This window comes from Mustelus asterias, chromosome 26 (genome assembly GCF_964213995.1).
Source record: "Mustelus asterias chromosome 26, sMusAst1.hap1.1, whole genome shotgun sequence".
Taxonomy (NCBI): domain Eukaryota; kingdom Metazoa; phylum Chordata; class Chondrichthyes; order Carcharhiniformes; family Triakidae; genus Mustelus; species Mustelus asterias.
The window spans coordinates 31,705,728-31,733,461 of record NC_135826.1 but is presented as its reverse complement, the minus strand read 5'-3'; the positions used below and the strand labels follow the sequence as shown (position 1 = coordinate 31,733,461).

General features: G+C 42.3%; 1 protein-coding gene across 1 annotated transcript; it reads left to right on the top strand.

The window, feature by feature from the left end:
* mknk2b (MAPK interacting serine/threonine kinase 2b) lies at positions 1 to 25,604 on the top strand. The gene is made up of 14 exons (XM_078198399.1): positions 1 to 113; positions 486 to 646; positions 1,157 to 1,244; positions 1,365 to 1,466; positions 2,176 to 2,273; positions 6,046 to 6,125; positions 6,528 to 6,601; positions 7,707 to 7,811; positions 8,472 to 8,527; positions 9,972 to 10,067; positions 17,074 to 17,268; positions 21,215 to 21,379; positions 21,507 to 21,550; positions 22,439 to 25,604. Exons 2-14 carry the CDS (start codon positions 596 to 598, stop codon positions 22,686 to 22,688), a joined length of 1,404 nt encoding a protein of 467 aa, XP_078054525.1. The 5' UTR covers positions 1 to 113; positions 486 to 595; the 3' UTR covers positions 22,689 to 25,604.
* Positions 25,605 to 27,734: the final 2,130 nt, after the last annotated feature.

Here is a 27,734-nt window from a genome sequence, read left to right as displayed (position 1 = left end):
TGAGGCTGCGTTGATGTTTACAGAGTGGGAGGTTATAAAACTGCAAGAGCTGAATCAAGCCCTTGTAGATTAGCACTAGGCTGCTGGCTGGCTAGTGAAGGAGTGTTGTGCGGGTAAGTCATTGTGTATACATGCATTTGGGGGGTGGGGAGGGGGACGACAAATGCAAAAACAAAACATAAACCCCCCGGACAGGGGAATGTTTTACAACCACTGGCTCAAAGCTTAAATATATTTCAGCCTTTAATTTATTTTGCTTTTGAGTTTAATATTTTTTTGCTGTTGCAGCTTTAAGACATGTTGGGTGTGGAAGGAGATCTTTTTTCCAAGTTGTTGCTTGTCGTGGCAAAGATATGAAAGAAATCTTGGTGTTAGCGAGGTGCAGGAAAACCTATTTCCTAAATGTAACCGATGAGTCGGGGTGGGATATGTATCGATTCAATAGCTCCAGAGTGTAACAAATTTCATTCTCTGTTCAATTGCAGGCCATATACACTGAGACAATAGCGGGCTCCAATCTTAAAGGAATCTCTTCACATCTGAGGCTTGTTTTGTGGATTTTTTTGTAAAAGAAATTGTTACCAGCACTGTGAAAATGGTTCAGAACAAGGTTGCAGAGTTGAAAGGTTTCCACCGCTCATTCAAGGTAAAGCCATTTATTTGCCGCAGTCTCTGCTCTCTCTTTCTCGTCCCTCACCTCTTAAGAAGCTTAATCGGGACAGCAAAAAGATGCATTTTGTTCCTGCGTTTTAAATGCAAGCAGCGATTTAATATCCAGGCATTTTTTTTTAAAGTGTAAACGCGTCTGCACTGTCGTGAAATTGACCTTTGAAACTAATCGGGGAGCGTTTTACCTATCCCGGCCACTTCAGTCATTACTGGGCATGTTATTTTTCTGAAACACTGGGTGAATTAAAAGTATTTTTTCTTGGGTTTGGAAACGGCTCCATTTTGTGAGCAGGCTGGTGAAAGAATCAAGTAGGCGGTCTCCATGACAGTGCGAGTCTCTTGCATAAGTAAAAAAGCTTAATATAGAAAATATTACACTAAGTAATGCATTACAGTAAGTAATGCATCACAGAAGCCCCTCAGGTTCTGTATCAATTAGCCTTCATTTTGTTGGCTATCTGATTAATTGTTGTGCTTTGTTTTGTAGGGGCAGACTCCTTTTGATGATTGTTGTGATGACACTGGACCATCTCATATTGAGAAGGTGTTTAATTTTGACTGTCCAACTAGACCTGGTGGGTTATCACTCAATGTTACCTTTTAATATTGTGTTGCATGTTAACAGTTGAGTTGCAGCTTTTCCACTATCATGTAAGTTTGACATTAGAAATGAAAATATCCTCCTTTTATTGTAGACATGCCCTCGAGTCTGCCCATTGACATCCCAGATGCCAAAAAGCGGAATAAGAAGAAGAAAAGGTGTCGGGCCACAGACAGTTTCAGTGGCAAATTTGAAGGTAAACCTCTTGGTGTTGACTTGAGTGACGTGATCAGTTTCAGGCTGAATTATGTAACTGCAGACTGAATTGCAGAACTGTGTCCAAGAGCAAAACTTTTGATTTTTTTTTTCCTCCTCTTTGTTTACAAGTAGATGCACATTTGTGTTCTAATACTGAAAATGTGGGTAGGAAGTGGTTCAAGATGACACTAATTGGTCAGAAATACAGCTGTTGCAAACAGCAATCCCTAAACCAAAAGCCAACCTGAATTGGATTAGGATTCATTTAGATACACCTGAAATGAAGATTTAAGGTGTGTGGGGACTTGTTTTGCAAGAAATGACACTTCGCATTTATAAGCATCTGAACAACAGAATGTAATGATTGTCCTCAAAATTATACAATTACTTTACATATACATGCTGACTTTGTCAGTTTTAAATTTCAGTAGGGTTGGTTTTACATATAATAAAAGCAAAATGCTGCAGATACTGGAAAGACTCAGCAGGTCTGGCAGCATCTGTGGAGAGAGAAACCGTGTTAAGGTTTAGAGTCTGTATGACTTTTCTTCAGAGCATAGTTGTATTCAAGTTTGGCATGTGTTTTCAGCTCAGTAAACTGTAATCATTCCTACATTTTGTTCTTTATTGTGAGTGGCTTTACTTTCAGAGATTGCTTTAAATGGAGGATGGTGCCAACTGTGTTACAAATTTTTTTTTGTTTGCAGATGTTTACAAACTGAATGGAGAGATGTTGGGAGAGGGATCATTTGCCAGAGTACAGACCTGTGGAAATCTAATCACCAACAAAGAATATGCTGTGAAGGTAAGTGAAACACGTTATATCATTTGAAATGTAGCTTGCAAGTGATGATTGGACACTCTGCAAGAGTTTATGTATGGGTGCAGTTACATTGGACAGTGCTGCCTTGGAATTTTTCCCGTCCCGTCCTGTCTCATTAGAAATTTCAGTTGTTTTGCTTTCCTCCGTTCCTAACCATTAGACTGTGAGAACAGCTAACGGCTGGCCATGATTAGACTGGAGGTATCAGGAAAATGTATTCAAATGTGGCTCTTATGATTTCAAATTGTGATCTCCTATAGATATTTCAATGCAAAAGGGAGTTGAATAAAACAGATCTTTGCAGGTGACCTTTGATTTTTTTTGCACAATGGGATTGGTTGAGGCTATCGTATATCGTAAGTGCAAATCTCAGGAATTGAATCTGCACCCACCTGGAGTTTATTGTATTGTGTGTCCTTACATTTGAGTGGATGTCTTTAAGAGCATTTAAATTGACAGCTTGTAAATGGTGATACGAGAGAGGGCTCAGCTGATCTTAAAGATATTAACAATTCAAATAAGTTTGTTTATTTGTTAGTCATTGTTAAGGCATTAACACTACAATGAAGTTACTGTGAAATACCCCTAGTTGCCACACTCCAGTGCCTGTTCGGGTCAATGCACCTAACCAGACATCTTTCAGACAGAGAAAACTGGAGCATCTGGAGGAAACCCACGCAGACATGGGGAGAACATGCAAACTCCACACAGACAGTGACCCAAGCTGGAAATCGAACCCCGGGTCCCTGGCGCTGTGAGGCAGTAGTGTTAACCACCGTGCTGCCCACCAAATCCAAGTGCTTTAACATTGCCCTGAATTCTACATCGAGGAGCACAGTCTCCTAGAATCCCTATGGTGCAGAAGGAGACCATTCAGCTCACTGAGTCAGCACCGACCATCTGAAAGAGCATTCTACAATGGCCTACTCCCCACCCTATCCCCTGCACATGGCCAACCAAACTAACCTACTCATCGTTAGACACCTAAGGGGCAGTTTAGCATAGCTCACCCATCTAACCCTGCATATCTTTAGATTGTTGGATTCGCGTAGACGTAGAATCATAGAATTCCTGCATTACAGAAAGAGGCCATTCAGCCCATCGAGTCTGTACCGACCACAATCCCACCCAGGCCCTATTCCTGTAACACTCACCCTGCTAATCCCCCTGATGCTAGGATCGATTTAGCATGGCTAATTAGCCTAACCTGCATATCTTTGTGTGGGAGGGAACCAGAGCACCTGGAGGGAAACCACACAGACATGGGGAGAAAATGCAAACTCCACACGGACAGTGACCCGAGGCAGGAATTGAATCTGGGTCCCTGGCGCTGTTAGGTACAGTGGTACACAGTCGCCACTGTACTGAAATGGTTTGGAATGAGCCCAGACAGCCACTTCACTTGGCAGAATCAGTGTATTGAAGCTGGTGAATAATTGGATGGAGGGGTATGAGAAATATCTTGAAGTGGAACTGGCCAGATCACCCTTTGTGGTCTTTTGTGGTCTATATTCTTGGACTTGCATGTGTTGGTGGTTAGAATAATAATTGGATAATGTTGTGACTGCAGTTAGCATTCCAGCCCTGGTTTGTTACTTTTATTCCTTTCTGTACTTGACGGTTGCCAGTTTGGAGGAGGTTAAACCTTGTGCGGAGAGACTTATTCTGCACCACTAAATGTGCTTTCTATTAGTCTGATCACAGAGCTCCCAATCTTCTAGGTCCATTGTAAACCATGCTATGAACTTGGCAGCTTACCCGCAAAATGACATTTCCATGTTTTTGTCGAAGTTCGTTGTAAAGTGACGCTGAAATGAAATAAAACTCTGGCTTCTGTAGCTGCTTATTTGGAAGGACAAATATTTAATTCTCAAACTGAGACTATGTAGGCAGAGCTAAAGGTGTTACATGAAGGCTAAATTCCTGGGGTAATTTTGGAACACTCGGCAAAATGCTGGGAATGCTTATCAAGTCTGGCAATATATGTTCAGTAAGAAATCTCACAACACCAGGTTAAAATCCGACAGGTTTACCTGGCATCACGGGCTTTTGGAGCGCTACTCCTTCAGCAGTCAGTCATTCACTCGCCTGATGAAGGAGCCGTGTTCCGAAAGCTCGTGGTACCAAATGAACCTGTTGGACTTTAACCTGATGGTGTGAGACTTCTTACTGTGCCCACCCCAGTCCAACGCTGGCATCTCCACATCATGTATTGGAGCTGCAGAGGTTGGAAACATGAGCTGCCTTCTCTGTCCTACCTTGTGGGGTGGTGAGATTCTTGACTCATGGGGCATTGGTCTGCAATCCCAGTATAAATCTTGACAGCAAAGCTGGTGACCAGAAAGAGCATTGTTTTTGGAACTGTTACAAACCAAGTCCAGACTTGGGTGGGTTTACTGTGTGATGCTCATGTTTTGGGAGCGCCCACTACCTTTTGGTTTTTTTTTGGAGGGGGGGTGCGAGGCAACCGTGGGTGGCGAATGGTGCGGTGCTTTTCTGTTTTTGTTTGTAATCTGAGCTGCCTTTATTGGAGAGGGTGGGACGGTCTAGAGACTTTGGTTTATGTGCAGCTGGCAGTGGGGGCATTGTGTTCAGAGCTAAACAAAGCCATCGGCAGTGGAGGAGGGGAAGGAATGGGGGATGGGACACTGCAGCACTGCCCTGGGTGTTTGCAAACTTTCCTCCCAAGCAGCTGTTTTTAATTTGAGCTTGCAGTGATCTGTAAAGAGCTTTTGTCTGAATTGCATTCCTAGTGTGGCGAATTCGCCAAATGGTTTGCATTTAGGAGGGATTTCGCCAAAAAAAAAGCAAAGAATTTTTCTTTGTCTTAAAGGAAACTGGCTGCACTAAATTTTGACGTGTGTGATTTGGGTGGCATGTGTGAACTTTCTTCTCTCTTCCTCTTCTCAATTCCACAATCTTGCCAGATGCGTTTTAGTTTTCTTTGTTTTGGCCTGCAGTTTTTCTGATTCTTTGTGCTTTGAGGGAAGGGTAAAGCTGCAATGGTTGCACCTTTTTATGATTGGCGCTTATGGTACAAACTGTACAAAAACATTTGACCCTGGGTGGGGCTTAATATTGGCAACAGTGCTTTCTTTTTGAGGAGGTTAATTAACCCTTGCTCGACCAAGAGTAGTCAAACTACCTACTTGAGACTGTCCTGTGGTTAGGTACATTGGCCATGCTAAATTGCCACTTGGTATCCTGGGATATGTAGGTTGGAAGGATTTAGCAGGGTAAATATGTGGGGTTATGGGGATAAGGCCTAGGCGGTGTTGTTGGTGCAGATTTGATGGGCTAAATGACGACCTCCTGCACTGTCGGGAGTCTATGATTTCTAATCTCTGAGAAGGAAAGACACTAAGGAATAGGATGTAGGAGAGCTCTATGCAATGTTTGCAATCTCTTTTTGCATAATGTGTCTTCCAGCTGTACTTGTAAATATCCACACAAAATGGCAGTGATTGAGAAAGTAAGAAAAATGGTATGCTTTTTTAAAAAGGTATTATGCGGCTGGAATAAACAATTGCATACAAGCTCATGCATGTTTCATGGAATCTGCTTATTACCTTTGCCCAGCCTGTTGGGGTTGGAAAGATATTTGAGTAGAAATGTTTGCATAGTAATTTGAACAGTCAGGCAAATGCTTTGGGACGCTCAAAATGTAAAATGTGGCTGGCTGATGCCTCAATGTCGCAAAGCTGCAAAAGGACTCCTGTGGATACTGAAGAGCTGGTTTGTTTGCTCGTTGCAGATTATTGAGAAGAGACCAGGCCACAGTCGCAGTCGTGTGTTTCGCGAGGTGGAAATGCTCTATCAATGTCAGGGACACAGGTACAAACGTGGCTGTCCGTTAATCCTGAGAGATGCACGAGATATTTAATGTGCAAGCACTCTATCTGCTGACTGGATAGTTTTTAGCCCATCAGGTGATTGCTGTAAATAGATAATCCCGATGTAAGACTAGGAAATGGCTTTGTTTCAACAAAGCTTAAATACTGCATCAGCAGTACAATTATTTCTGTTATCGTGCACTTTGATCTTGTTGTAACGCATTCCCTGCATTTTTATTCAAAAGAGCCAGCAATTTTGCATTGTATCAAAATTCATTGCAAAGTAATGTGGGGATGCCTGAAATGTATCTGGAACATTAGATACTGTAGATCATCTTGGCTCTAGATTGGCTACGTTATTGTCTCAATTTGTAGAACTAACCATTTATATCATCTATCTTAGGAACATTCTTGAACTGATTGAATTCTTTGAAGATGAGGACAAGTTCTACTTGGTTTTTGAAAAAATGAAAGGAGGTATGAATCTTAACTAATTGGATGCTGGATATTTGACGACAGTAAACATAAGGCAACTGGTGTATTGCTGTGTTACATAACCCTGTCAATGTTCTAAAATATTTTCTGACATTTTTTGCCACCTTGCAAATACTAAGTCACTCTTGAGGAACCCTTAACCTAACATGCACATCTTTGGACAATTGGCCATGTTCAATTGCTCTTTAGCATCAGGGAGATTAGCAGAATAGATAACATGGGGTTACGGAGATAAGGCCTGGGTGAGATTGTGCAGGCTCAATGGGCTGAATGGCCTCTTTCTGCACTGGAGGGATTCTATGATTTCTATGAATGGCAACTTCAAGTATGAAAATGAAAGAAGCCAAAGTTCCAGAGGACCATAGGCTGCTCTTTCTCCCCCCCCCCCCCCTGCTTTTTTTGTTTAGAGAGAGCTGACTGGTGGTGATTTAACCTGAGGGTGGTGACAGCTCAGGCGAGGGGCAAAGTTGAGAAGGTTGGATCTTCATGAATACCCTCAGCTGGTACGGGAATTGAACCCATGCTGTTGGCATCGCTCTGCATCAGCTGTGCTGCCAACTGACCCCCTAACTTGGCAACTGTACAAGGGAAAAAGCTGCTACCATTATCAAAAATGCTTTTGTTTATATAGTTACTAGGAAATAAGTGTGCTAGAAAGTAAATAGAGAGAATGTAGTAAGAAGGGGTTCAAACAAATCTGATCACCTTGAGTTTAAAACCTCTACACACGAGCTGGTTTGGGTTTGATCAAATTGGTGAAGAACGTGGATTGAATGCATGCGCTTTCCACAGAAAATATCCATTTGTAGGAAATCCAAGCGTACCCATTCTTGGTGGGGTTAATGGATTTATTGAGGTATAAGCAGTTAGCATTTGACATGTTAGTAACATTGTGCATCTTATAAGTTATGAACTATTGGAATATATCCATGTAATTGTAGCACATGGTGGATACAGATTGTGAGCTAACTGTCCATTTACCAGTAGCTCTTTTTGAAAGGTGCCTGTATTACTGTCTGCATTTTGGATATTGCATTTCACACTGTCTGATAAGTGGGACCTCCTGACTGGTCTTTACCTTTTTCAGGCTCTGTATTAACGCACATCCACAGAAGAAAGCACTTCAATGAACGGGAAGCCAGTGTTGTTGTCCATGAGATAGCAAGTGCACTGGATTTTCTTCATAACAAAGGTAATGAACTGACCACTGATGAGAAGTTTCTGTTTATTGTGACAGTTATAATCCCTACAGAACAAGGCAGTGTACTAGACACTGAAGCCTTTTAGCATTTTCTGAGTGTTAAAAGGTCATTGATATTTGGATTCATTTTAACTATACCTCCTGTTAAAGCATTGAAGCCACCCGCTTCCACCCCACTTCAAGTAGGGCTCTTGTTGGTATACATGTTACATTATGCAAGTAACCATCCTGCACATGTAAAACTAAACAGAGTGTTGGCTGACAGTGAATGGATTACAACCAAACTCAATCCACACTCCAATGTCTACATGAGGAGCTGCTGAATAATGAGCAGGAGTAGGAACCTGCTCTTATCTTCCACCCACGCTCAGTCAAATACTAAGGCCAATGCTCATGCCCTCATTCTCTTCCCCACCACCACCAAAAGACTGGGCATTGAACCTGGGACTTGTCACATATTTAACAGTTTTGAAGTGTTGCTAAAAGAGTAGTAGGTGGAAGTAAACTAGAATCTGCCTAGTTTAAGGCACTTATTTGATTCCGAAGTAGTGTCCACATACACATTTCACACAAACGATTTCTAAACAATAGTACTGAACTAAGAATGCACCTGAATGATTTAATGTCATGAATGGAATTTGTGTTTGTCAGGCATGGCCCACCGAGACCTGAAACCAGAGAACATCCTGTGCGAGAACCCAGAACAGGTAGGCACTGAGTGTTTTGTGAACTGGAAATAATACTTGTTCAAAAACTGCATTAGCAAATGAGGCTCTATCAGTACCTTGGCTTTTTTTTGAGAAATGTGTTGTCTAGTCTGGCAATGTTTGGGAGCCTGACGACATCAGAAGCACAAACTTGAAAAATACCCGACCAGAATGGAACTTTGATGAAGGAGATGCTATCAAAATGGTTTCTAAGTACTTCCTAGTGAAAACCTCGCTTGCTTCTCCTCGGGCATTGCATCTTTGCAATTGTCTACATTGAAGTTTGCACGAAGCTGTCCCCTTTCCTGAACTGACTTCTTTGTGAAGGCTGATGAAGACAGATAACAAGCTTATCTAAACCAAACAGAAAACCTCAACGCTGGAAATACCCAACAGTGCAGTCAGCATCAATAAAGAAGCTGTTTATCTAGACCTCTCTTATTAGGGCATTATAAAACAAACTTAAAGTCGAAATTGTGGGTTGGTATGTTAGAGTCTTACAGCACAGAGGCCCTTCGGCCCTGTGTCTGCACTGGCCGTCAAGCACCTATCTATTCTAATCTCATTTTCCAACCCTTGGTCTGTAGCCTTTTGAGACATCAGTGGTTCCCAAACTTTTTTCACTGGGCCGCACTTTCGGAATAAAAATTTGCTCGTGCCACACCGAATTTTTTATTCATAAGAAATACATTCAAAAACAAAAAACAACTCCTAGCAGTGCTTGATTCATAACATAGAACACAACTACTTTATAATATGATCATGGGACATCCAGAAAGTATAAAACACTGCAGCTACATAAAAACATCTATCCATTATTAAATGTTTCTTTGATTGTCCTTGCAGCTTCCCGTCACACTTGCCATCCTCTCTCGCCGCACCAGTGTGGCGCGCCGCACCCTTTGGGAACCACTGGGTTAAGAGAACTGATTCCGTTGGTGTACTAACCTGTAATTTTCCACCATTTGCCCTAAATGTTATCCCTGATTTTTAAGATGATGGCTGTCTTTTGATGTCTTATCCAACTGACTGCTCTTCATTTGAGTGTTCACTGCCCAGTCAAGGAAGAGAGAGTGCTTTCTCAATGTCCACAGTGCCTAGAGGGAGTCCCTAGATAATGCTGGGAATGGGAACCCTGTCTTTCCACCATCTTTCCCATTCCTTACCTTGTATAGCAAAGACTGGGGTGTTGAAGCCAATGGTCGCACTATTAATTAGTGAATATAACATGTAACTGGGGAGCAATCCTGATCTCTCTAGTTCACTGCTACATCACCACCCCCCCACCCCCTTTGCCCAAAGAATGGCAGAGTTCAGACTTTTAAATCATTAACTGTGGCCATTGAAAGAAGAATGAGGCGCAATTGTTTAATCAATTCTGAGCTGAACTTTGTGTATTTGGTGAATCACTTACCAGTTAGTATGTCTGTTTTTATTCCTCTAGCTCTCTCCAGTCAAGATCTGTGACTTTGACTTAGGAAGTGGGATAAAATTGAATGGTGATTGCTCCCCCATCTCGACCCCTGAACTTCTGACACCGGTAAGAAGCAGATTTAATTAGAAATGTTGGATGGATTACATTCAGAGCCTGCACTCGCCACATTGCTGTGAAATCTGTACATATGAAAAAATCTGATTCTGTCACAGATAACTTGATCATGTGTTGGGCATCCATTCACTAGGAAATTTACCACCTTAAACTGTCACTGACTAATTTATCTTCTCTTTTGCCTTGGCGAGCCTTAAGATTCTGCTGGAGCCTAATTATACAATGCTGCCCGGAAACTCACTTGTTAATTTTTGTTCTTTCCCTAAGCCCCAGGCTTTCAGATACCTAAGGACTAATAAAACTTGCCCAATGGAGGGAAAGGGAAGCAATGGAGCACAAATGTAGTGAACTCGTTGGGAGTCAGATCCTAAAGTTACCTCTGATACCGTTCAGGGCTTTTAAATCCTCAGATATTGCCACTATCATTCAGGGCTTTACAGATGGCTGCTTTAATTTGGGATTTTTTTTTTGCCGGGGATGGGTTGTTGGGAGAGAGAGTGAAAGATACTGGGTAGGATTCGCCAATCTAGTCCATGGTGGAACCAGTTGCGAGCGAGAAGGAGAATTTGGCGTTCTAGCCAAAACACTCTCCACTTTCAACGGCACTGGAAAATCCCAGCCGCAAGTGACCATCTTGTGCAGTTTAAACATGGGTTGGTTGATTTTTTTTTAATATACAGGTTTCATGATTTAGAACATGGGTTTGGTTTTCTTAAGCCAGGTGGATTAATAAAGCTGAGGGTGTACCCATTCTAACTCCAATGCTTGTAACCAAGTGGTTTTACTTCACTCTTTTACTGCAAGCCTATAATGGTATCTGGAACCCAGGTTGGGGCCTGATTTGCTATGGACCTCTCCGTGGAACAGACCAAGACTGCCCAGGGGTTGTAGCCTTTGATTTTAAATCTCAAATTCAGATTTACTTTTGGTCTTGGGCTGAAGCCACTTTTCGCCATTAAACTTAATGTTTGAATGTGCCCTTTGGTTGCGTTAACAGAAATTGAATTAGAATATTGGGAGGTTTTCAGATGGTGTTTTTGCAATTTTCCTTGTGCTCACGCTTTGTCAGCTATTGTCTTTCAATTCCACAACTTATGAACTTTCCATGGTTTACACGTTGCCATAAGGTTCTGTTTTGACACAGTTCAAACTCAAGGTCGGCATGTTCTAGCCAACAAATGCCTTCCTAGAAAGATTTCCAATACATCTCTGGGATCATGGGCTAAGTGTTTTCAGTGCATCAGTAGGCAGCTGTGGTGGGAGGAAGGGATACACCTCCGATTAGTGTTTGAAATATAATCGGGTGCAAAACCATTGATAGCAAGTACTTGCATACTGGCAATAAGTTTTGGAGCTTATTTACTTAAAAGACTAGTTTCAGGCTAATGGTTTGCACCTTAATAATAGAAACGAGGGTCTGAAACAAATTGTGAATTTGTGCACATAGGCAAGCTACAAGTAGGTGCGCATCGTAATAAGTTTATTTATCAGTGTCGCAAGTAGGCATACATTGCAATGAAGTTACTGGCCAATGCACCTAACCAGCATGACTTTCGGACTGGGAGGAGACAGGAGCACCAAGATGAAACCCATGCAGACATGGGCTGAACATGCAAACTCCTCAGAGTCACCCAAAGCTGGGATTGAACCCGGCTCCCTGGCACTGAGGCAGCAGTGCTAACCACTGTGCCATGTAATTAAATTATCAGTAAAAATGTTGGCAATTATGCACATTCCCAACATCCCATAGCCAAGTTTCTTAGAAACTCAAATTTAACATTATCTCTGGTGATTTCTGTTGTATTACTGATCTCCACAACAGGTAAATTACTACTTATGAGAGAGGAATATTTGCAATTTGGGGTGTATAAGTACTTCTACTGTTGTGAACTCTTGCGGCAAAAGCATTTTGAATTGGGGACTCAAAACAATGTTTTCTGTGAGTGCACATTTTTGCATTTGCGATGTTCTCTCTTGCTGCTGTAACCTGGCAGTGCAGTTTTGTCTCTTGTTGTTTGTTCATGTCATTTTGTTACAATATCAGTTTCTCGAAGGGTAACCCCAGAACAGATGAGCTTAACTGGTCTTTCCCTGAGTGACTGCCAAGTATTTTAAGATATTGATCAACCGATTTTTTTTTTTGTGGTATTGCCCTCATGTTGAAGTAACTACGGTGAACAAAAGCCATTGTTATTTTGAAACCGTCAAGCATAGCATTACAACATGAACACCAACCATTTGACCCAACCCATATTGGTGTTTATCCTCCACACAAGCAGTAGACTTAAATTGTGTGCACTCCCAGCTCCCTTTTTTTCCCAGCTATTTGCATATGTATAAAAGCAGACACACAATTGCAAACTTTATTTTAGTCCAGTTAAAATTTCATTACTAAAGGCAAGAGAATCTTAGCTTGCATCTGAAAATGGCCTGAATTCTATTTTGTAGACACATGTCATGTTGGACTGTTCTTTCAACCATTTTTTAAACAGTTGGCATTTTGATTTGTGGCTCATTTTTGTACTCTGTGCATGTCACACAAGATCACTGTGCCTCCCAGATATTGAATCCATGCCTCTGAGAAAGGACTTTTCAAAAAAAAACTTCATGCAATGTAATGTAGGCAGAAGTTTCTGGCCTTGTGTGGATCACCAAGCCTGTAAATGCTTGTGTTTAAATAATTGCTGGACTTTTAGCTTTTCCAAATATTGACAAAGGCTCAAAGTGGGGAGAAAAATGAGAATGAATGATGTGAGAATCTTATTTGACCAGAGAGCTTTGACGTAATGGCCAGCGGATCTCGCACAAAATTGATGTAAACTGCAGTGGCTTTTGGTTTAGTCTAGGTTGTGCTTACATTTCATCATGTGTTGCTTTGCTGTGAGGAAGGAAAGTTCCACCCAGCTCAGCAGATCTGATGCAATTGGTGGAAATGAGGGCGTTTCACAGAGAAAGGGCAAAGGGCACTTCAGCTGTCTGCACAAAATGGATCTGGCAAGCTAGACTGTGGGTGGAGGGGGGTGGGGCTAAGCGCCTGCGCCTAGGACTTGTTTCTTTTAGCTGAAGTGCCATAATAGGATGTGTAATTATTTTTCTTTTGTCGATTGCTTTTTCTGCTTTGAAGCATTTTGTCGTGCGTAGCTTTTGGAGTTGTTTAGTGACTTGGGTCTCTGTCTGAGCAAAGGGCTTTAATATCTTTTAGTCTTTGCTTTATTGAATACGATTTTCAGTTTTAATACGTGATACTTGACTTAATCTGAATAAAGACTGGATAATATTATGTTCTGTTGGGTTTGGTAAAGAGCCAACTCTCTCATAGCTTGCAGTCAAAATGATTTATGCCCATTCAAAGAGGCTCAAATTTTAAAATGCTATCCTCCTTTTTTAAACCTTGCATGTTCTGTTCTGTTTTCTTTTCCTATCTTTGCACCCTTCTTGCTGATTTTTTTTTTTCTCCCCTGCCCTAAATTGCCTGTTCCTCTGACTAGATCTTTGTGCATTCTCCTTGCTTCACCATTGTCAGCTGTGCTGCCTGTAGGTCGTGTTCTTTCCTAGACCCTCCCTCAACCCAGAGTTTGCACTTCCATCTCCTTCAATCCTCGTTTAGAAGCCCTCTATCTCGCTAATATGTCCACCTTTTCACTTGAAGTCCCACTATCCTTACACCACTAAGAAGAGCTTCATGATGTTTTACTATGTTGAAAATACTATATAAATACAAGTTACCATTAAATAATCCATCTAAGCAATATGGCACCTTTGGGATACTTTACATCAATTCGAGTAAGGTACTCCTTTGTCTAACTACATTGATATACAGAGTGCGCTTTGCAGTCTTGAGATTCAGCTTTCCATGAGTACTGAGGCTGGGTGGTGTGAGATCAGATGGCCACTTCAGTTCCTCACCAGCTGGAGATTCAGTTCCCCTCTAGTGGGAGATCGGAAATGAAGCAAGGGCAGTGCCTAGAAATCGAATACTTACCACAGGGCCTTCATGGTCCCGTCATTCTCCAGAATAGCGCAGTGCACTCGATTGGTGCCGCTGCACTGGATTTAATATTTAGCCTGATGGTTGTAGTATATATCTGCAGGATACTCCATGGCAGTTCACCAAACTTGCTTTGTCAGCACCTCTCAAACCAAAGACCTGTACTATCAGCAGAACGTCAGGGGAACACAATCGCTTCTAAGTCACACATCTGACTTGGATATATGTCAGCTAATGTCATGGAATTTCCAACTTGCAACCAGTTTGGGAGCATCAACACCTTTATAAAACTTTGGAGGTTCACCATTTTCAAAGCAACTCTGGCTGGGCAATAGATATTATCAATGGGTGGAAGGCAGTGGTTAGTTTTGTTGCCTCATGGTGTCAGGGACCTTGGTTCGACCTTGGGTCACTGTCTATGTGAAGTCTGCATGTTCTCCCCATGCCTGCGTGGGTTTCCTCCAGGTGCTCCGGTTTCCTTCCACAGTTCGAAAGATATGCTGGTTAGGTGCATTGGCCATGCTAAATTCTCCCTTGGTGTATCCAGACATGCGCCAGAGTGTGGCGACTAGGGGATTTTCATAGTAACTTCATTGCAGTGTTAATGTAAGCCTACTTATGACATAATAAGTAAGCTTTATCTGTACCAATGTTATGCGCATTCCGAAAACTAAAAGATCATGGACCTCTGCTTGAGCCTGTTGCCCTTGAACCAGACCCCTCCCCCTTCCTTCCCCACTGTAAAATTCCCATAGATGCTTTCATCGGTTGGTTTATTTTAAAGGTGAATTAGTTTGAAGTAGGTGTGGCCTGTATCGGGTGTTGTGGTGTGACTGATTACAAGGTTTGGAAAGTCCCGTTACAGCAAGTGAGCGTGTTGCAGAAGGCGAGTCAGAGTTGCATCATCTTTGTCATTGATCTGTAGCATCTGTTTATTGCTGTATACATATCTCACTGCGTACTTTAAACATTGCTCACCGAACATTAACTAGAGTCCCCAGTATAACACTCTTTCTTTTGTCTACAGCTTGCAGATTTTAAAATCTAATTTGGAACATTGGGGTTATAGTGGTTTTTGACATTTTGTATACAAACCATTTGGACCGAATTCTGCAGTGCCTAATTTGAGTATAGATAGTCTATATAATTGTTCTTGCTCTCTTTCTCTTTCTATAGGTTAAATTAAACTTTACTCAGAAGGTATATTTAAAGAAGCAAGTGCATACGTGGGATGTGCAAGAGTCCACAAGCTTTCATCCTTTATCAGTTGAGCAATATGAACCATTTGATTCTGACTTGTAAGACCAGCTTGGTTTTACAGCTTGTTTCTCTTGTGAGATATCCAGTTGGCTGAATTGTTAAGCAGCTGGTTAATTGGATGTGTCCCCGGCAGCTTCCTGAAAGGATAGCAAGCTGTACTTAGTTGGAAATTGTACTTCACACGGATATCATTCTTTTGAAGCAGGAAATATATTTGTCCGTTCCATTTAGCCTGCCAAACATGCATTCCCCTTCCCACCGATCTTCTCCATTGAGCTTGCTATGAAAAACACCTTCATTTGAATGTCGGAACCTTTTTCATTCTGCGTTCGTATCTCCAAAGGCAGAAACTGCTAAACAAAAGCATGCTCTTTAGCCCTGAATTTTCCAGCCCCTCCCCGTGGTGGGTTTTCCTGCAGTGGAAGCTGCTCTCCATTGGCTGCTGGTGGGATCTTCCAGTCCCGCCAGACTTTAAGACATCTTGCATTGCTCATCCCTGGGGTTAATTTTGATGAGACTTGATCATCCCTAAACTCTTTAAAAGTACCTGGATCTGCACTTTAAGTGCTGTAAGCTACAGAGTGTTGGGATTAGAAAGGACACCTGGGTGTCCTTGGGCTAACATGGACCAAATGGCCTCATTCTGTGCTGTAACTTTTCTATGATTCTAGGAAGGCCAGATCAGATAACTATGAAAGGTCATGAATGTAGCCCCAATCCAAGCCGCAAACCAGCCTCCCATCCATTGACTCTGTCTACACTTCCCGCTGCCTCGGCAAAGCAGCCAGCATAATTAAGGACCCCACGCACCCCGGACATTCTCTCTTCCACCTTCTGTCAGGCAAAAGATACAAAAGTCTGAGGTCACGTACCAACCAACACAAGGATAGCTTCTTCCCTACTGCCGTCAGACTTTTGATTGGACCTACCTCTCACTAAGTTGATCTTTCTCTACAGCTTAGCTATGACTGACACTACATTCTGCAATCTCTCATTTCCTTTTCTATGTATGGTATGCTTTGTCTGTATAGTGCGCAAGAAACAATACTTTTCACTGTATGCTAATACGTGTGACAAATCAAATCAAAGGGTGGCAGATTTCCTTCTTGCAGGATATTGGTGAACCAGATGAGTTTTTACAACAATTGCCAATGATTTCATTGTCATCGTCAGACTTTTAATTCCAAAGGTTTTACTGCATTCACGTTTTTGCATCTGCCATGGTGGGATTTGAATCCGGGTCACCAGAATGTTAGTTTGTGACCGTACCACTACACCATCACCTCCCCAAAGAGATATGCGTAGAGAGGAGGGAATGCCCAAGAAGAGGGGATCTGTACATTCACCATCTCCCAAATTTCTCATGTTTTCCGGTCATGTAGGCAGAGACCCTGGATGCTTTTTTTTTTGCTTCAGCTCAGGGAATGATACAGTTGGGGAGAATAACAAACGATAAAGGTATAAATGGGGGTGAATTGGGACTCTAATTTAGAATTTGCTTTCTCTCGGGCAGGCCTGTGTTGGATGCTGTATAAAGTTAATGCTAGTACAATGAGGCGATACAAACATCGGCAAAAGAGTTGGCAGCGATGCTCTGTCTTGAAAAAATTTAAGTCTTACTATTGTTTCACACCAAAAACAAATTGCTATCTAAATGTAAAATCTTTCAAATTAAAGTAAGATGGCATTTTAGCATAAAGGACAACAGTGAATTACTTACTAATTACTGTGAATTTTTTATATTTTTAGTGTGGATCTGCAGAGTACATGGCACCAGAAGTTGTGGAGGCATTTAATGAAGAGGCTACGATTTATGATAAGCGTTGTGACCTCTGGAGCTTGGGTGTTATATTGTACATCATGCTCAGCGGATATCCGCCTTTCGTAGGAAACTGTGGTACTGACTGTGGTTGGGACCGAGGGGAGGCCTGTCTTTCCTGTCAGGTGAGTAACCTACTTTTTTCTTCCCCCGATTCAAAAGTTTTTTTTCCCCCCAGATTGTCAGATGTTTTATTATCATCTGAGTTTTGCCTATTGAAACCTCACTGATACTGAAGGTGTGATACGATGTACTTTGCACAGTGAGATTGTGGCACTGGGAGTCGATGGGTTGCAAATGGGTGATGAGCATTTGATGCCGACATGAAAGCCAGAATTAGATGATCTCCGTGGCGATCTGGAGCTTTATCCAATGCCTCCATTAAAATACTTAAGCCAGTGTGCTTGTGTATGTCCTGAGGTTAATGGATACAATTCTTGTGCTACTTTTTTTGTGTTGAGTGAAAGAGCGTGACATATATTTATTTTTTGTCCCTTAAAGTTTGTTTATTAGTGTCACAAGTAAGTTTGCATTAGCACTGCAATGAAGTTACTGTGGAAAATCACCACACTCCAGCATCTGTTCGGGTACACTGAGGGAGAATTCAGCATGTCCAATACACCTAACCAGCACATCTTTCAGACTGTGGGAGGAAACCTGTGCAGACAGTGACCCAAGCCAGATCGAACCCTAGTCCCTGGACTGAGAGGCATCAGTGCTAACCAATATGCCAGCGTGCCTAAAGACAATCCTGCTGGGGTATAGCTCATGGGCACACTGGGACCCCTAAGCTGCAACAAAACAGCTGACATTTAATGATGCACTGTCAGCAGCAGAGAGGATGGAATATTGGGAAGGATGGTGTTTTGAGGTATAAGAATCTGAACATAAAGTCCATAAGTGTTCATTTCCCTGGTAGATAGGCTGAGCTGAGGGTGGAGGTTTGGGTGTTAGGGAGGGGGAAATTGGCTGTCTCTTGAAAAGAAGAGTTTATGGGAACAGGAACTTGCAATAGTGTTGAATTGGACATGGAAGCTGCAAATGGTTTGGGTTAAAGCTGAGACAGTGGTTGGGGAGATTGTGCCTTGCCACTGACACCGGAGTCTATGGTGAGGTTGAAGGTGGCAGCTATAGAAATTTCGGGTTCTTCATAGGACTGAATATTTGAGACATTGGATAGATATCAACCAATTGGCCATTTTCCATGCATGAACCATCATTGTTAGGGTATTTATCTGGAGACATCACAGCTGGGCATACCATCATGATCTCTTGCTGCAGAATCATCCTCTCTGACTTGGTCAGTGAGGCCAAAAATAACGACTGTCTGTCTTTGTGCTGAGCTCCTAGTTTTGGCAAACCGAGGGATCAAAGAGAAGTGGCTATTTTTCATTCTGCCTTTCGCAGTTTTGCTGTTGGAGGTACTTGTGTGGCTGCATAGGCCTCCATGTCTGTGTAGGCCATCAATTTTGTGTTTCAACCCGAGTTGGATGTTCCCCATCCATAGTTGTGACCTGCCCAGACAGGGATGTTGTAAAGTTGGATGGGATGCTCTGGAATCCACCACTTGATACGTTTTAGGGCAAGTAACTGAGACCAGAGCCAGTGTTACATAATCACTTTCTGAATTGGTTTTGCAAAATTCAGGTTCCTATGAATATCTGGCTTTGAAAGTGAAATCCTACACCATTAGAAATGTAGAGTAGCAGATGTTATTTTTCGTTTCCACCTTGTGTTCACCAGTCCAAGACGGTGTGTGGCCAGACTGGATGCATGCACACCACCGACAACCGATCCTATATGAAATACAGTATCCCCCACGTTCTCTGGAGCAAAGCAGGGCGATCTCAGTCACGTACAGCAGTGCAGTCTCCAGGTCTCATGTGTTCATCGTCAGTCTGGCTATGGTAGTGCTTTCACTCTATATGCTGCCATCTTGCACTCACCAATCATCTCAAAGATGCATGAGTCACTAACTGGGCTAAGCTGGCTCAGAATTGTTTCACAATTTCTCAGCTATGGAATGTGACCTTTTACCAATCTTATTCTGAAGGGCAGGACTTTGCAAACTGGGGATCTCATCGGGTCACGACTCAAAATTCTGGGGTTGTAAGCTCTGCAGCAGAACTCCGACCATGTTAACAGCTGCTAGTCCCTTCTAAATACTCGCATCGTGTAATGATGGGCATGGTCTAAATGGCTGATACCTGAGGCTTGATTCCTGCTACATTTTTTTTAAAAATGTGATCCTATCCCTGTGCTCTTCCAGTGGGGAAAAGATTAGGGAAGAACTGCTGTAGAGTTCTTTCTCAACCATTTCTAGTGGTCTCAGTTATGTAACTACTTCAGCTTGTACTTAACAGTCAAAACTTTGTCCGACTTCAGGGTAACTTTTCCTTTATCAGTAGCAGCTAGTTTGGCTCTGTTTGAACTTCCAGTGGAAAAGGCCTTGTTGGGTTAGTGCCTCAACAAGATGACAAATGAGTTGTAACTCCCCACGTCTGGGGAGGGAAATTGGTGGCTATTCATTTCAGCACTGCAAATTGGATTTTTCTTCCTGTCTGTTGCCTGTAGGGGCTTTCTTAGCTCCTTGAGGGCATTCTGTAAACAGCTACCAGAAGGGCTGAATGTAGAAAAAAAAGTTTTAGTGAAATGTGTGCTTATCCTTTAAGGCAAAGAAACTTTGAAATTCAGGACTAACAGTACGTTGTTGTATTAGATTGGAATGATTAACCGTGATCTGACTGAATAGCAGAATATAATTTTTTTTAAAAAGCCATTTAACACTTAATCTAGTTTGGTCATTGTTAAAAGCTGAGTGGGGGAGGCATATTTACCTGTTAGGGATGGATTTGCACCGAATTAAGGTTTGAGTTGCAGTGAAGTTCCAATTTCCTTTCTATGCTTTGGTTTGGACAGAGGAGATTACAGAAGTGATTGGGGCCTTTTTAAAAAAAGTGTTGGGAGGGTCAGTAACCAGAAATAGGCTATTTCCAGTCATTGAGGGGCTGAAAGAGGGACACAGATACATGATTTAATGTGAATGATTTGGAACAGAGCAAGGAGGATTGGGAGGCCATGGAATGCACTGCTGTTATCCATACTTCAAAACGAGGGGAATAAAAGCACATGTATTTAGGGTTGGTATATTTAATTATGGTGAGGCCTTGTGGTGCGGTGGATTGCATTCCTGCCCCTAAGCTAGAAGCTCCGGGTTTGAGTCCCAGACCAGAACTTGATGGCCAAGGAAGGTACATCCATAATGTGGTCTGACAGGTTGAGCATCAACTTGTAAGCCCTTCCTTAAGACCATAAGACATAGGAGCAGAATTAGGCCACTCGGCTGATATTTTTGTCATCCCCATTCTCCTGCCTTTTCCCCATAACCCCTAATTCCCTTATTAATCAAGAACCTATCTATCTCTGTCTTAAAGACACTCAATGACCTGGCCTCCATAGCCTTCTGCGGCAAAGAGTTCCACAGATTCCCTACTCTCTGACTGAAGAAATTCCTCCTCATCCCTGTTTAAAGGATCATCATCCCTTTAGCCTGGTCCTAGTTTTTCCTACTAGTGGAAACATCCTCTCCACATCCACTCTGTCCAGGCCTCGCAGTATCCTGTAAGTTTCAATAAGATCTCCCCTCATCCTTCTAAACTCAGAGTACAGATCCAGAGCCTTCAACCTTTCCTCATACTACATGCTCTTCATTCCAGGGATCATTCTCGTGAACCTTTTCCAAGGCCAGCACATCCTTCCGCTGGTGGCAGATGGTAAAAGCGAGAGAGATTCCTGGTTAGTCATGTGATAGAAAGATCACTGACATCTCTACCATCACTGTGCATTGTCCCAGACTATGTGCATGTTACCATAACAACTCTGACTCCCTGAATGAGCCGTAACACCATCACCAACACGTGAAAATGACTGTTGATCATGTGGAAAGTAAATGCCAATATGGACTGAATGGCTTATTTTGGTGTTCGGATTCTATGTAGAAACTGTAATAGTGATCTCATAATTAAATGACCAGTTGTATTGACACAGAATTTTGACACCTTCTATTTCCAGAATAACCTATTTCAGAGCATTCAAGAAGGAAAGTACGAGTTCCCTGACAAAGACTGGGCTCACATCTCTTTTGGCGCGAAGGATCTCATCACAAAACTCTTAGTCAGAGATGCCAAGAAGAGGCTGAGTGCGGCACAAGTGCTGGAGCACCCATGGGTGCAAGGGGTATGTTACATTGCAAGTCGAGATTTGTAAAGATCCAAATGGGCTTATTTAAGTGCTGCATCTTGCAACTGCTGTTTTTCCTGAAATACTCTACGTGCATTGATTATTCTGTCCTCTTTGCTTTTAGCACGCACCAGAGAATACCCTTCCAACACCACGCCTTCTCCAGAGGTAAGTCTACAAATATTTTCTTGATCTCGAGTGTGTTGTTTAATTGCAGCAAAGTGTTTCCAAAATAGGACTTTTGAGGGGGAGTTTTACGTCTGCCGACATCAATAGGAATCATAGAATCCCTACAGTGCAGAGGAGGCCACTCGGTTTTGACAGAGTATCTTACTCAGGTTCTCTTTACCCCCACTCTATCCCTGTAAACCCACACATTTACCATGGCTAATCCATCTAAACTACACATCTTTGAACAATAAAGTGCAGTTTAGCATGGCCAATCCACCTAAATGGCACATCTTTAGCCTGTGGGAGGAAACCGGAGCACCCGGAGGAAATCCATGCAGACACTGTGTACACCCCACAGAGACAGTCAAGCAAGGCTGGAATTGAACCTCCTGGATCCCTGGTGCTGTGAGGCAGCAGTGCTAACCACTGTGCCACCGTGCTGCCCTAAAGCTGCAGAGGGGCGGACTCGAGTCTACTTCTATCGACAAGGCAAAAACAAGCAGCTACATTGTTACTTGTGCAGTTTGGGAGTCATTCCAAAAGAAATGAAACTCTACCCAAAGTAGTCAATCTTTTCCTTGCTGCAAAATGCAAACAATCTTGGTCAGTAGTGGTCAAGTTTATCTTGATACTTTAATGAAAACATTTTGCTGAATGATTCAAAAGTGTAACCGAGCTTTTCGAATATAATATATTTTGATTGACTGTTGCACAATTCACTTGTTTGGGAAAGGCTTGTGAAACTAAAGCCACTGAAAACAAAGGGTTGTGAATGGATTAGCTAGCAGCAAAAAAAAACTGAGGCGTTTGGGATTTGGAGCCTGTTATTGTGTTGTGCTTTGGTTAAAGCTGTGTGTTGACTCTTTGTTCTGTCCTGTCCCTCAGGAACAGCAGTGCCAAAGATCTCACATTCTTTGCAGCTGAAGCAATCGCAGTTAACAGGCAGCTGACTCAGCATGAAGAAAATCAGGACGAGGAGAATCAGCCAATCCTCATCAAAGCTACCTCATGTTCCATGCGACTGTCTCCACCCTCAGAATCTAAATTGGCCAAACGGAGGCAGATGACAAGTGCAATCAAAGCAGCCAATCAGCAGTTGTTGCCACCCTTAGTCCTGGTCGACAATTGTGCGTGACGTCATTTCTTCCCTCGAGCACATAGCAACGAAACCCAGAACCTTCTGTTGGCTGGCTTCCAAGTCTGGCGATGTTACAATACTGCTTCACATAAGAAAGAACTGTTTACAGCATTTGAAACCTGCATGGGATAAGTATGCAAATCTGAGATACTAAGAGTCTGATGACTTGAGAAAGGGCAAAAAAAAAAATTTAAACAACGACTTTTAGTCTCTTTACCAAAGGAATGTTTTTAAGAGCAGGTTTAAACTTATTTTGTACTGTGATCACCTTCATGACGACTTGTAGTTTTTAGTTTAGTTTTTGTTTAGCTGCTTTTGTACTGGTGCCGGTTTGGGCCACTGGTTCTGAAGTGCAGCAGCATCTCCACACGATAGAAACATCCCAGGTTCTCTTTATTTCTCCCAGAAGGTCTTCCTGCTCACTGCCCAAGTGCATTTTGGCAGGCTCGCGTGGGGATTGTCATTGGCTGCAGAGGAGCTGCCTTTTGGAAGCCAGTGGCAAAAAGACCCACTTAAAAAGCAACAATTTATTTTGCATTTTCAGATGGATGCAGACCTGTCTCCAGTATATTAAAATAAAAATCAGGGCTACTTTTTGCATACCAGATTTTTGAGAGGAGAGAGAGAGAGAGAGATTTTGTATATTCAGTTGTTTTTTTTAAACAAACTCTAGTTGTACAGTTTTCCTCTGATATCAATGTGACTTTTTAAAAAAAAATCTCACCCACTCTGACCAGCATGTCCTAGAAAAAAAAAAGTTTCCTTAATTTCTGCCATGTTCATAAATGTAAGTATATTCTACATTTTATTTTGAGTCTTTCAGGGGGTGGGGTTGGGGGGGGGGGTGAAATCTGTAGCAGGACTTCATTAGTTCAGGAAAGATGACAAATATGATGGATGCGTGGGGGGGGGGGGGGGGGGGGGGGGAGAAGAACAAGAACTTGACTGAGAAAAAGGCATTCCAGATACAAAAATACGAGTAGTCTTTCTCTAAGATTGCGTGAAATCTTCCGAAAGTTTTCTTTGAAAAAAGAAGTGTTTACGTCTCGTTTTAAAATGTGTATGGATGGAGTCTGAAAGTGCCACATTCTGATTTTGAAGCTTTGAAAAGTGGGTGCTATCCATGTTTATGTAATGTAGGCAGGTTAGGCCTGGCCTTTTGTGTTAATGTGGTGGTTGTGGTCAAAGCCATTGAATGTATATGTTAAGCTTTTCACTGTATTGCTGACGTAGAGCGCACAACCGATGCAGACATTTTGAAACCCATTTCGAAATATTCAACGAAATGTGAGTGCATGCTGCATTGCTGTGTGAGGGGGGCATGGCAACAGCACCACAGTTCCTGTACGCTCCACTGCTCCCTCGGTGTGAGGTTGGACAATTGCCAACTGCTACAGGGATGTCTGCTTGACATTTAAGATATGCTGTACCTTTGGTGAGCTGTTTAAATTGAACTTGCATAAATGGCCCCTGAATTGTGAACCGGGTTACTAGTTCCACCACAGAGGAATGTGTAGCAATTCACTGCCATCTCTCGTGCGACATTTTTGTGTTCGTGCACAATGCATTTGGAAGGTAATGTGTTGAAAGGGTATGGGTAGGATCTGGTCATTTTATTTTTTAGTGGCTCCCGCTGAGGCTGAGGTAAAAACAATCTTTTGTTGTGCAGACCAGGAAAATTACCAGTTTGGTTCTCAGGCTATGCTAAATTAGTCTCTTGACCAACCCGGCAAGATGCAGTTACTGGCTGCTGCAGGGGTTTCCTGTTCCGATCAATACATAGCTCGAAAATGCGTGGGTTCTTGAGGACAGGAACAAGTTTGGCAGTAACATCTTGCGATAAAGCATTCGTGGTCATGGTTCACGTATGAATAAGGTGCAGAAGGCAACTCTGCATTGGAAATGTAATTAAGCAAGGATACTGATACCTGTGGTTTTTTTGGGGGGGGGGGGCGCGGAGGTGAGGAATGAAATCTAAACTATTTCCTTTTGTAAAACATTTAGAGTATAAATGGTTATACTTCAAAAGTCATAGTGCCATAGAAACTAAGCATTTCCTGATGGGTGAATGTTCCGTTCTGACTGTACTTTCTGACATCCGATTCTACTCTTTAAAGTGGCTTGTGTATTGAATTCATCTTTTAGCTGCAACTTCACTGATCTTGTAGTTGCAAGTTTACCTTCCAAGTCTGGGTGATAACTGTGCAGAAATATTGCATGGGAGCCAACTTTGCTGAAGTGAATGACTCTGACTTTAAAATTGCCCCCAGGATAGGTTGGGAGTTCACACCTTGCAAATTGCCTAGCCGGCAGCAAATAATTTTGGTTGAGGGATCCCTCTTCGGTGTGAAAAGTTTCGCGATGAATCTTGGAAGCCTTCAATAAAGATGATTTTGCTCTGAAGGGGTGGGTGAATTAGTGCGTGTAATTTATACTGGGGTCAAACCTCACCAATTACACTTTTAACAATTCTGTGCCCATTTAATGCAAGTTCACTCGTTCCATTGCCCAATCCAACTCTACTCTGAAACAGTATTATCAGCAACAGTATGGTACTTTATAATGAAAAGCTGGTAGTACAAGAAGCCAATTTAAATTGTCAAGTACATTCTTATTACGTTTGCTGAATAAGACATATGTTCTTGTTGTCTTATACTAAGACTACTTGAATTTTGTATGCATTGCATCATCTCATTCGAATGCTACCTTGTGCTGGACAGCAGCACAGCTTGGTTTAGTTAAACATAGGCCGTAATCGAGCACTGTTGGTATATTAGCTAGCTCCTAAGGGGCACAAAGCGAAAGCACTTTACACACCAGGTGACTGATGAGGCTCACTCTAAATCTTCTTACTGTTGTTGCCAGGATTTTTGTATTGTTTTATAAAAATTTTAATAAATGCTTTGAACTTAATGCTTTAGTGTGGTCTTTAACCAATGTGTGTGTGTGTGCATGTGGTAATAAATACTTTTTTTTTGTCCCACTTAAAGGATCTCTTGTTCAGTTAACTTTTGGCACTAGTGGAATCAATGGAGTAACCAGTGCCCAGAATTTCCCAGTTACAAAGTGAGCGGGTGATGGGCAGTACAAAAGTGAAATGAAAGAAACTTGTATTTATATGGTAACTTTCTCAACCATGAGATGTGCACCCCCCCCCACCCCACAAAGAACTTCTGCAGTGTAGTTTCCCCCCCCCCCCCCCCACCGCCCAGCAGTCGTCTTTTCTGCATTTCACAACAAATCCCACAAACACCAATACAATGATTTTGGGTGTTTGTCGAGGGATAAGTGAGGCCAGGGCATTGGGAACAGTTCAATGATCTTCCGTTAAGTGTTTAAGCTAATTTATTAGTGTCACAAGTAGGCTTACATTAACGCTGCAATGAAGTTATTGTGAAAATCCCCTAGTCGCCACACTCTGGCGCCTGTACGGGTACACTGAGGGAGAATTTAGCACTGCCAATGCACCTAACTAGCACATCTTTTTGGACTGTGGGAGGAAACCAGAGCACCCAGCAGAAACCTACACAGACATGGGGAGAATGTGCAGGCAGTGACACAAGCTGGGAATTGAACCTGGGTCCCTGGTGCTGTGAGGCAGCAGTGTTAGCCACTGTGCCACCATGCCACTGTGCGAGTGGCATGGAGTCTTTATATCAACCCAGAGAAGGGCAGGTCAGGTGTTGAGTGGAAGCTGTCCATTGGAATATGGTACTTCCAATATTGCCACACTCAGTACTGCAGTTGGCAGCTTAGATTATGTGGTCAGGTTTCTGACATGGAAATTGCACCCATAACCTTCTAACCCAAAAAGTGTTACCACAGAGCTGTGGTTTAACAACTGAAAAGGCATTGGATATGGTTATATATGCAGACATGTTTCATCTCCATATCTTGTATTGGAAAAGCCAGTCAAAAACTGATATCATGCTATATGTTTACAACATCTCTCAATTTTGTTCATGGCTCCTCAACCGAGCTGATATATTTATAGCCTGACAGTTTTGAACCATGGTCTTGCCTAGCACAGGAAACTGTTCACCACATTCCTGCATGTTGGGCTGTAGTTTCTATTAAGTCATAGGGGAGCTGAAGACAATACCGACAACATTTTGATGATGTGCAAGTCGGAACAAGAGTGGCAATCTAAGAGGACTGATTGCACTGCTCAGTGCAAGTTAAGGCCCCATGTATTATGGCAATATAGCTGCTCTCAATCATATCCTATCCCTTTATGTGTATATTTTCAACAGTGATTACTGGATAGGGCAAGAATTTTAGATGGTATTGCCACCTTTAGAGTAATTTGATAATGTCACACATTGCGATGCTATTAAACCACAACGCTAGAATACAGAGCTATTGCCAGAGCTAATGACTCATTGCTGGAGGAACACTAATGATACAGATATTGACTGTGATGCACAGATTATTCCAGGAGCCGTCATGAAAAATGGCTGCAGTTTAACTCATGGGTATTGCAACCCTTTGCATAATGGTTAAGAATGGGACGCCTCATTCAAATCCCACCATATGTTGCTTTGGCTCAATAAATGGATTGAGCGAGTGCGGATCATTTATTTTCAGGCTGTGGCCCCAGCTATTTGACTGCTGTAGTCAGCCCAGTAGTCATTGGGCTTGCAACAGGCGCAGTGGAGGTCACGGGCAAATGAACATCAAACAAAAATATTTTCCCAGTGAATTATGAGAAATACATGGCAAACAATGGATTCCCGGTGTTGATGTTCCTGGGACGGTGACACGAGCAATTTGGTTTCTTCCATCTTTTGGATGAGAATCTTATTTGTAATTTACTTTGCCTTAAAAAGCAAATAACGAAATTTAAAATGGACTTTATATTTAAAAAGAAATATTCCTTGAACTGACCCTCAGCTCTACTGATAAATTTGGGTCTTTCCTGAACAAATGTGGTAAAGTTCCTGTAGTAGCCATCTGTCGGATTCTCTTTCAGCTGCTCTGGTGCAGTTCAGTTCTGGCAGTGGTCACCCTATCAAGAAATTGCAGTTGAATGCAAAAGCATAA